Below are 11200 nucleotides of genomic sequence, written 5' to 3' on the forward strand. Positions count from 1 at the left end.
CAAAAATACAAATGTAAGAATTATTATTATTATTATTATATTATTCTGAGGCATTTTTTTCAAATCAAAAATAAAAAAAGGGTGTTTGAGACACCCTGTTGGTTTAGTTTTCTTAACATCAGAGGTCAAGCAGCAATATACTCTCGGTGGGTTGCCATCCCCATCTACATCTACAATCTCCGAGAGGTGGCGATCGAAATCTGACACTGACAAAACTTGGTCCTAAGTAACTGGATTTGAACTCGGTTCTCCAGCTCACTAGACCAGCGCATATCTCTCTGCGCCACGATCGCCACACTCTCGATCGGTGCTCTTTGAAATAAGTAGTTGCCTATGGTTATGTAGGAGTGTGTAGGAGATAAATTTGAGGTTATCTACGAATCACGTTTACGAAGATTGTGGAAGATTGCGAATGGTTGCGAACGTGGTTGCGAGTGAATCGTCGATTGAAAAACAAGGAGTATCATGTTTGACATATGGCTTGATTTATTGTGCGACGCTTCGAGTAAAGAAAACATGAACTCGACAATGTTCCTAAAGATATAATCGTGCAATAAATATAAAGGTAAATTTCTGATTCTATTATGACTCTTGGATGTTTTCGAACCAAGTATCATCATGGTTTAACCTATACGAGTTTTCCTTTTCTTCTACAATATATACAATATATTGTTTATTTCTCACTTTCTCAGTAATACGTTTGTACGTTAAATTTCTTTCCATAATATAAAATTTACATAATATAAAATTTTGATGAAGAAGCATATTTACATTAAGTTTAATTTATAAAACTCTTAACTGTGCATGACAATAAATGTCTCGTTTATAGAAAATATAACGTGTATTTTTTATATTTAAGATAAAAATATTCTTCAAGATGAAGTTAGTATCAAGATACATAGATAAAGATGGAGAAGGGTAAATATATATCTTGCGTATAAATATATTAATATAATCTTAAAACTGAACGTAATATTAGAATTAATGAATCTCTAGGCGAGTGTCTCTTGTTCCTGAAAATACCGAGGATATGTGGCACGCCTATAATCTCATTAGCGAAGGAGACTTTGTAAGCTGTTCTACTATCAGGTATGTTCAAATTTGTATAATAATGTTACATTTAATTTTAACCAATACTATTTTGTCAATTCTCTGTATTTAACTTAGGAAAGTGCAAACGGAATCTGCAACTGGTAGCTCTAACAGCTATAGAGTCAGAACTACTTTAACGATATGTGTAGAAAATATTGATTTTGATACGCAAGCATGTGTTTTACGACTTAAAGGTAGAAATGTGGAAGAAAATAAGTATGTTAAGGTAAGTTAAATGGGGCAATAATTAGATTTTAATTGCAGTTGATTTCTATTGATGTTTAAAAGAATGTCTCATATTAGTGCTAAGTGGTCATTACATATCATTGAAGTGCATACATTTTGTCAGGTTTTAGAGTGAATTTTTTTCAAGTACATGATGCTAAAATGGATTAAAACAGTCCATTTGTAATTGATTTTGTACATTTAATTTAAATAATTTTTTTTGTTCACATTTCTATTTACGTTATTATTTGCATTTTGTTGGTATTATAGTAGAGGAATTGACTCATATTTTAGACCATCTGAACAGTAAACGATCTCAATTATAGAATCTTGTGTCAAAGTTATTCTTCACATATATTTTTATGCACACTTAGCTCTAACAGTCATTATTTTAAATATTAAATTAGTAAAATGTTTGATTTGTAATTATATTTGTTTTTCATTTTACAGACAGGAGCATATCACACACTGGATGTTGAGCAAAATCGGAAATTCAGTATTACTAAAACTAAATGGGATTCTATCGCTTTGGAAAGAGTCGATACTGCATGCGACCCTGCACAGGTTAATAATTTTCGAAAAGAAAGATTTGTATATTTACTGTAACTTTCTTTTTTTATTTTGTTTTAGAATGCTGATGTAGCTGCTGCAATTATGCAAGAAGGCATAGCACAAATTTGTTTGATAACTTCCAACATGACAATAGTCCGTGCGAAAATTGATCAAGTTATACCAAGGAAGAGGAAAGGACATGTTTCACAACATGAAAAGGTTCGAGAAACATTACGCTAGTATTAAAACGTATAGAAACATTTTATGCTGACAAGTATAAAAAGAATTCTAACTGGACATACATACATATTTAGGGTTTGGCACGATTTTACGAGAGCATTATGCAAGGCATATTAAGGCACATCAATTTTGATCTGGTGAAATGCGTTATCCTTGCCAGTCCTGGTTTTGTGAAAGATCAGTTTATGGATTACATGATACAACAAGCTGTTAAATCTGATAATAAAGTAATCCTAGATAATAAAAGTAAATTTTTGCTAGTTCACACTAGTTCGGGTTTTAAACATTCATTAAAAGGTAGTGTATATGTATCTATAAAATCTCAAAACGAGCATAATGCTTGCAAAGTACAATTGTTTCTTATTGTACTTATATTTACTATGATCCATTGTTACGACAGAAGTTCTAGCTGATCCTGCTGTAGTCTCTCGAATTTCTGATACTAAAGCAGCAGGAGAAGTAAAGGCTCTAGAGGCATTTTATAATATTCTGCAGACGGATCCTGCTAGAGCATTTTATGGCAAGAAACATGTTGAAAAAGCTAGCGCTGCTCAAGCAGTGGAAACTCTACTTATATCAGATAAATTATTCAGGTGATTTTATTGCCCTCCTACTTGTCTCAATATTAATTTTACTTGACTCTACTTTATAATACATTTCTTGTATTTTTGTTTCCAACCATCGTGGTTCAGGTGTCAAGACGTAGCACTGAGAAAGGAATATGTTGAGCTGGTTGAAAGTGTGAAAGACTCAGGTGGCGATGTTAAAATATTTTCGAGTCTGCATGTCTCGGGTGAACGTAAGTTTTGTATGAATAATATCAATCTCAAAATATAAACAAAATATATTTATTGTATCCTAATGTACATAATTATGTATTAAAACAAAATTACGATTTTTTTTCAGAATTAGAGCAATTAACTGGGATAGCAGCTTCATTACGTTTTCCAATGCCGGAGCTGGAAGACGAAAGCGATGATGGTAGCGACTCGGAAGAAGATTAGAAGCACTATTAATATGCTAACAATTTTGTATATATTTGTGCTGTGCGCAATCAAAAATATCATATTAATAGTAAAAAGAAAAAATCTTTATATTTATTTATTAACCATACGAGAGGTTTGCATTTTCATTCATAGTTTAAATCATAGTACAATCTGAAAATGTTGCATCTAGAAATGTGTTATATTGCGATCGCTTGTGTATTATCACTATGTGAAGAAACAAGTGAACTTGAACATACGAAACTTTTACATACATCATAACTTAATATCTCATTAGTAGTATATTTTGCGTTGCTCAGAAAAATTCATGAATATGATTAAATTTACATTAATTTACATCAATAAAGAGGAAATTAATATACGGGGTGTCCCAAATTTTTCCGGACAAACTTTAGTAGATGGTCTATGAGCAGAAATAGGAATGTTACATAACATAAACGTAGCTTTCAAAATGCTTTGTTAGAAAGTTAGCAAAAATATGAAATACATAAATAAGGAACAATTTCAATTAAGTTTACATTTGATTGTACCGTCCGCCCACATCAATACAAGCTGTACATCGCTTTAATATTGAATTCGTCATCTCAAGAATTTCTTGCCGATTTTGCTTTATCTCTTCAGCTGCGTTGATAATTCTTTGCATTAATTCGTCTCTTGACTTGACTTTTGTTCGATAAACTTTTTTTTTCATTGTACTCCACAGATAGAAGTCTAACGGCGTAAGATCCTGTGATTTTGGAGGCCAAGATATCGGACTTTCTCGACCAATCCACCTTTTGGGATAATGTTCGTTTAACCACTGTTGTACTTGTTTTCCAGAATATGCTGAGAATCCATTTAGCTGTATCCACATGTGTTGGCGAGATAGTAAAGGTACATCTTCGAGAGCAATTGTTAAATCATTACTGAGAAAGTTTAAAAAAGAACGCGCAGTTAAATGTTCCGGCAAGAAATAGGGACCAATTAGCATGTCGTTGTATATGCCCATCCATACATTACAGCTGAAGTCACGTTGTGAACATTTTTCTAGCACAGCGCGTGGATCTTCGTATGGGCTTACCCATACATAGTTGCTTTGAACTTTGACAACATCATATCTCGTAAATATAGCCTTGTCAGTCCATAGTATCCTTGATGGAAAAAGGTCGTCTTTTTTTACTTGTTGCACGTACCATTCACAGAATTGTATTCGCCTTTCCTGATCTGTTGGCAGAAGTTTTTATATGTATCAGTGATGAAATGATAGGGATACCTGTTTACCAGCTCGCATTGTTCTCCAAACCTTACTTCGAAATTTCTGTAGCTGATATGACGTTGGCCAAATCCTTGAAGTAGGGCCATTATTTGTAGGAAGTCTTATTGTAGGAACAATAAGACTTTTTTTAGAACGAAGCATAGCTCCCACGCTGTTCTGCACACGGACGAAATGAACTGGTCAAGCGTAATTGCAAATAAACATACTGGTATAGACTGCACGTGTGATGTAGCATCCCTGTACATAATTGATAAATATACTTAATATATACTTACATACACACACACAGAAGTAAAATATAAGTATATTTAATATACAATAAGTACATATAAGTATATCTGAGAGCGGCGTTTTGCTTGATACAATTTACTTACGTTTTACTCGACTGCTTGATAGCTCGCACCCACTTTCAACTGTTTCAACAGTGGAACTATTTGGCGGGAGACCACATTGCGAATTGACTTCTTCTTCTTCTTCCTGATTGGCCACGTTCAGCAGAACATTTATTTTGCAACTGTTGGAAGTTTTCCAGTGGGACTCAATTGACCACGTTGACTAATTGGCTGATTTTTAAAATAAAAATATCTGATTGGCTAGTCCAGTGGAAAAATTCCGGGCACCGGGAACTGTGAGTGGCTGTGGAAGTCAATCGCAACGTGGTCAAACGGGACGCTCCTCGCTCTTGATGGAGGATTCACATTGCGTCCGATCACGTCCGATGTTCGACGTACGACGATCCGACATCCAATAACAGAATTTATTATTAGAGACAAAAATTTCCTATTGGATGTCGGATCGTCGTACGTCGAACATCGGACGCAGTGTGAATCCTCCATCAAAGTTTTCTGAGCTCCAGATTGGATTATTCCTCTAGATCTATAATTAAAGAATAATCTGGACGTCACTGGAAAAGCAGAGCTCTCATTGGATATCGCTCATCGCTTATCGCGTCTAGTGCGCGAGCGCCATAAGAAGATACTTCTCTATCGACTCCATCTTCTTTGTGCTCTCTGATACGGAGGTTCGAATTATTTGCACGTGTTGCGTGTTTACGCTTGTGTATTTTACATGTTGGCATGTAATTTTATTATATTTAAGTATTAAATATAAAGCACATCACAATGGTTGTAATAGGTAAAAAGAAGGTGAGTGGATTACTTTATTTGATATGATATTTACCTCATTTTGTCTAGACGAAGAGGTTATGTTAAAATTTATGTGGAAACTGGAGCGACATTCCTGTAGATTAAAATCGATATCTTTGAAATTTGCAGTATCAGAGTGGCGAGGGAGCGCAATTTATGACGAGGAGAGCTGCCCTCAGGAAACTACAATTGACGCTAAACGATTTCCGCAAGTTATGTATATTGAAAGGTATATACCCAAGGGAGCCACGCAACCGTAAAAGAGCACAGAAGGGTGAGCCTGGCATTAAAACTTTGTATCACAAGAAGGATATTCAGTTTTTGATGCACGAACCAATCATATGGAAATTAAGAGAGTACAAGGTATAACATAACTTGGAATTAAATGTTTATAGTAGTTTATAAGTGTAGCTTTATATTAGCATATGTTTTTCAGATATTTAACAGAAAAATTGGACGTGCGAAGGCAATGAGAGATTTTGCCCAAGTAAAGAGATATTTGAGTAACCATCCTACATTAAAGATAGATCATATAGTCAAGGAGCGCTATCCAACTTTCATAGATGCGTTACGCGACTTGGACGATTGTTTGACTCTCTGCTTTTTATTCAGCACATTTCCGTCATTGGCTCATATACCGAGAGATCAGTCGTTGTTGTGTAGGCGATTAACGATGGAATTCCTTCATGCCGTTATTGCTGCCAAAGCATTGCGTAAAGTGTTCATATCCATCAAAGGCTACTACTACCAGGCAGAGATAAAAGGGCAAACGATAACGTGGATAGTGCCGCATCACTTTTGTTTCGAGCCTCAAGCAAAGAACGAAGTTGATTTTAAGATCATGTCTACGTTTGTAGAATTTTACATTGTGATGCTTGGTTTTGTGAATTACAGACTGTATCATACTCTGAATTTGCATTATCCTCCCAAATTGACAAATCCTGGTGAGTAAGATTTATTAGTATTAACACAAATTACCGATATATTAACATTTCAAATATGTGAAACTTAATTTAATTATAAAATTAAATTTTCTGTTATACAGGAAATGTTGAACAAACACTGGTTGATGAAGAAGCATACGTCTCGGAGAGAATAAATGCATTAAATGTTCCATTAATCAATTTAGATTCTTCAGTACCAGCGGCTGAAGATGACGATATTGAAATAGATCAATTTTCAAATGTAAGTAAAAGTGCTAACTAATTTTATATTTGATACGTCAATTGTGTGGATAAAATCTGAATATATTATTGATTGTGCCTTTTAGGAGACAGACGCTGCCAAGGTCGAAGCTGCTAAGGCAGAAGCTGAAAAAATACGGAAACTGAGAAATTTATTTAAAGGCATAAAAGTTTTTATTAATAGAGAGGTTCCCAGGGAGCCATTAGTATTTATTTTACGTTGCTTTGGCGGAGAAGTGTCTTGGGATAAGTTACTCTTTGTCGGAGCCACTTTCGATGAGAATGATGAAACGATAACTCACCAGATTGTAGATAGACCAAGCATGAATAAACAATATATATCGAGGTGCTATATCTGTTTTAAATCTGGTTTATTATGTTTAGTGTTTTTATGCATACAACTTTTCTTAATTCTCAATATAATTTTCTTTCAGATATTACGTTCAGCCACAATGGGTGTTCGACAGTGTGAACGCCAGGGAATTATTGCCTGTAGATAAATACTTAATGGGTGCTATACTTCCACCTCATCTCTCACCATTTACAGAAGGTCGGCAAGATCAAACGTACATTCCTCCAGAGGAGCGTGCTCTCATGGACCCTGATTATAAATTAAACAATCGTAAGATTTTGATTTTGGATGAGTATATAGAAATTAAAGATGGAATTTTATCTAATTTAAATTTGACTTATATTTGTTTGTTTAGTGGAACCAGAGTCAGACGAAGAAGAGGAGGAGGATGTTGATGACAAGAACGAGAATGAAGAAGAGAAAATTGAAGCTGAGAACGATTTGAGTTCAGGAAGCGATGAGGAAATGGAAGACGAGGAAGAGGACAACGATAATGATGTAGAGATTACTGAGGATAAAGAGAAGGAGAAAATGAAGAAACAAGCTCAATTACAAGAGGTTTTGTTATTACAATTTTCTATAATTACTTTTTGAAATAATCTAGCGAAAATTGATTTTTGCTATCAATATTTATAAATTCGCAGAAAAAGAAGATGAAGGTACAGACTGGTGAGATCACGAAGGAAATTCCATGGGAGAAAGCCCGATTGGAGAAGCAGGAGTACCGTCTCAGAGAGAAGATGATTAAGAAGAAGCATCGCAAATTGTACAAGAGTATGATGAAAGGTAGAGAAGACAGAGCTAAACAAATCTGGCTCTTGCGAAAGAAGAGGCGTATCCACGATGCTAAGGAGAAAGAGAAGCGAAAAGAGCAAAGGAAAGCAAACAGGGATAAATTTATCAAATAAAATAACGATAGATTACTTAAATACAAAATAAAATAAATTCTTTATGTATCCCAATTCCTACTTGATAATAAATATAAGAAGGAAGAATAAAATAAGAAATGTTATAAAATGTATATTTCATCCATAATATGCTACGATTATCATGTAGCAGCTGCGAGATTACATTAAATTTTTTCATTCGAATCGTTTTTACGTATAATTCTTTTTTTTATATAAATCAGCTGTAATATATTCTGTAATCAGTGTAACATATTGAGTAATTGCAGGATGCAGAGACGCTCGTGTGAGATTAGCTTCTCCGCGAATCGACAGATACAGTTATGTATAATGGCAGATGCCTTTTTACCTAGTCCTCCCACCGGAAGCCCACGCGCTTGACGATCCTGGTCTTTTTCAGCGAAGGACCCTGAAGGCCAGTCCACCCACGCACACTGGCCCACGCAAAACTTTCTATATATGCACGGGTCAGATCGCGGCTGCCATTTACCCGCGGACCCGTGTACGCGCGACCATGGGAGCTGGGTGAAATTCGAAATCCATCAATAATGCAAACTTCTGACATTTAAATGATTTATTTCAGATTTTATTTCTCCGCGATGCGTCAGATCCGGGATTTTCGGATGCGCTGCAGGCCAAGCTCGACAAGAGGGTGCTCTCTCTCTCTCCTAAGAGCCATTTATTTTTTCGCAATTACATCGCGCGCAACAGTCTCCCGTTGCGCCAAGCCCTCTGTAAAAATTCCTTCGCGTCTCGCCGATCTCCCACGAACGCGGTAGAGGTCGTACGTTGATCTTGAAGGAACTGCGGAGTGGAAGGCTGCTGGCTGCTTGGTAATAGGGCACGTTTCTCTTAATTGGGTTGTCGATATCATACGCCGCCTGCGATCGTCCCCGTGACTTTCGCTAGGCGAACCTATGCGAACTACAACTATAGTATCGAAGGACAGAGTCATTTGATAGCGGATACATTATTGCCCAGTGCATCCGGCCGCACTCCGCAGTCCGCGTACACCAGCCGCGCATCACCTTGAATCGAGCCTCCGGTATGACGCCGCGAGTGGGATGCAACTGAAACGTGTTTCTGGAGCTGCGCATACCTCTACATAACGAATTCTCATTTTTTTATGTTTATTAATAACCGAGAGTATCATCCTGGGATATATTCGAAAGTCGATGTCCGCTGCGAATTTAAATTAATATTGATTAACAATTCGAGGATAATAATTGTATTTATGCTTTAACTTCGAGAATTGTAATTAATCGTGGGTAATTAACCGGGAAAAATTTCTAATCGACGAGACTTTTGCCATACGTTTTTCACTCTCGTTTCCTTTCTCGTTTCATTTCTCACGCACTGCCGACAGCGGCGTAAGTGCGACAGCACTTTTTTTTTGGCCGACTATATTTAGCGCCGCGAAAGTATAAGGATCGGATTCACCGTTGCTACGTGTCATTGCAATTTTCACCGCGCACGCAGTCAGTGCGCGACGCAAGCTTCTTTTCAAGTTCCGAATGCCAGGCACGTTCTCTTCGCGCGACCTGTCGCGCCTGCGAGCCGTCCCGATCGCTTCCAGAGTCTCGTATGGAATCTCCTCGATGAGCTCTAGCTCGTTCCCAACGTTCTTCGTTAAGCTTCAATCCGCAATATAATTCTTACGTATTCTGATACAGATCAGTCCGGATGAGTGGCACCTGATGCGATGTTTATTCATGAGTTTCTTTGGATCGCGTAGGGGGAATGCCGAAGAATGCGTATCCGATCCGAGCCGCGTCGTCTCTTCGAATCCTCGAGACATCGCGCTTTTTCACTTTAATGCAAAGATATGGGGAAAAAGATGAACGGTAGAACGATTAAATTACTTTATATAATTCCGACCGCAAATTCTTCACGCTCGCCCGTGAAGAATTCACATACGCGCGTATAGCGTGTTCTCGCAATGTGGTAAATTACGTCGGCGCGGCGGCAGCTCTGGGATGGGAAACGCCTCGGACGGGGGAAGAAAAACGTCGCGAGCCGGTCGCATCGATTTCTTCGGTTATTTGCAATGATGACCGAACCGATGTCGGTCCGATGTTCGCCGTCGCGACGGCGAGGGACCAACACGGGAGAACTCTGGAGAAGTGGAGAACGAGAGCGCGGGGCCCGCGTACGTATGCTTACGCGCGTGTGCATATGTGTGTGTATATGTGTGTGTGTGCGCGCGCTGCGTGGTACATTGGGCGCTTACGTCATTCTCGCTATTCCTGTTCCAGGTTCTCCCGGCCCATCTTCGTCCGGCATGTCCTGAAAAACCGTTGCCCTCGGAAACCTTGCGCGCGAGAATATCTTAGAAGAGATCCCTAATCGCGGCTTCTCTCGCCCTCTCCTCTTTCACGAGTCTTCCGAGTGACCTCGACGACGCTCCGTCGCGTCGCGTCGTCCGTTACGGATTCGTAAATCGTGGTCTCGGCGCCGCGACAATGTCAGGATACGCCCATATATCGTCCTTTTACGCGAAACCGAAGCTATAATAAATATCTCCTGCATGCTCCATTAGGCAGGACGGGTTAATTTAATTATCCAGCCACGATGAGTCACGGTTCAAATTTGCCTCAACCTGCTGTACTTCAATTTATACTTTAACACATTAGGTAAGTTAAATTATATTCTTCCAAAATTCTATTGTCTCTAATTCCTAATGATCATTCCACGTTCTTATTTTCTCAAGCGTATTATTGCGTGCCACAGAAATTACTTTATCGCGCTACATAAAAAGCTGAAAATTTATTTATATCCTCCAAGTTGTCTTTCAAGTCACTTTTATTTCTTATTTCGGTCACTTTTTAAAATAATTCGCTCTTGTTTCTTATTTCACAGAGAAAGAAGTTGTTATTGTACAGGCGTGTTTTTTAGAATGATAAACTATTTTCTTTTTCTTCTTTGCTTTCCTTCTAAAGGAAGAAGCTTACTCTTCGCGACATTTTATTTGCAGGATTCGATTGTGTTTTCTGCGGTAAGATATGTTTCTTGGGGAATTTATTACGGTCGTCAACGACCGTCTTTTGCGACTTTCGAGCTTTTTCTTCGTAATGAAAATACCGCGGCACTCGATTTGGCGCGAGATGTGGGGGACAGAGCGTGGGACGCGCACGGACATTCGACTACTGCCCACGTAGCCGACCGTAACATACCCGGCTTGCGAAATGTCGGGGGTCTCGAAAATTCCGCTCCGCGAAGCCGCCAATTTCGGAGAAAGTGTCATTC

At 37.9% G+C, this 11200-nt stretch overlaps 3 protein-coding genes across 3 annotated transcripts; 2 read left to right on the plus strand and 1 right to left on the minus strand.

Annotated features, from left to right (window-relative positions):
- The first annotated feature begins 96 nt into the window (after positions 1–96).
- On the plus strand, positions 97–3621 carry LOC112462060 (protein pelota). Its single transcript, XM_025027596.1, has 10 exons — positions 97–565; positions 860–918; positions 997–1089; positions 1168–1318; positions 1768–1881; positions 1948–2088; positions 2184–2406; positions 2510–2702; positions 2802–2908; positions 3016–3621. Exons 2-10 carry the CDS (start codon positions 878–880, stop codon positions 3111–3113), a joined length of 1161 nt encoding a protein of 386 aa, XP_024883364.1. The 5' UTR covers positions 97–565; positions 860–877; the 3' UTR covers positions 3114–3621.
- On the minus strand, positions 3384–4826 carry LOC112462061. Its single transcript, XM_025027597.1, has 3 exons — positions 4743–4826; positions 4401–4605; positions 3384–4316 (listed from the first exon to the last, which is right to left on the minus strand). The coding sequence occupies exons 2-3, from the start codon at positions 4507–4509 to the stop codon at positions 3628–3630; spliced, it is 798 nt and encodes a 265-aa protein (XP_024883365.1). The 5' UTR covers positions 4510–4605; positions 4743–4826; the 3' UTR covers positions 3384–3627.
- A 548-nt stretch (positions 4827–5374) lies between these two features.
- LOC112462010 (pescadillo homolog) lies at positions 5375–8136 on the plus strand. Its single transcript, XM_025027500.1, has 8 exons — positions 5375–5513; positions 5643–5876; positions 5950–6457; positions 6559–6698; positions 6784–7043; positions 7132–7319; positions 7405–7607; positions 7694–8136. Exons 1-8 carry the CDS (start codon positions 5490–5492, stop codon positions 7955–7957), a joined length of 1821 nt encoding a protein of 606 aa, XP_024883268.1. The 5' UTR covers positions 5375–5489; the 3' UTR covers positions 7958–8136.
- Positions 8137–11200: the final 3064 nt, after the last annotated feature.

The sequence above is a fragment of the Temnothorax curvispinosus genome, unplaced genomic scaffold (assembly GCF_003070985.1).
Source record: "Temnothorax curvispinosus isolate PA1 unplaced genomic scaffold, ASM307098v1 QBEX01011959.1, whole genome shotgun sequence".
In the NCBI taxonomy this organism is placed as follows: Eukaryota; Metazoa; Arthropoda; class Insecta; order Hymenoptera; family Formicidae; genus Temnothorax; species Temnothorax curvispinosus.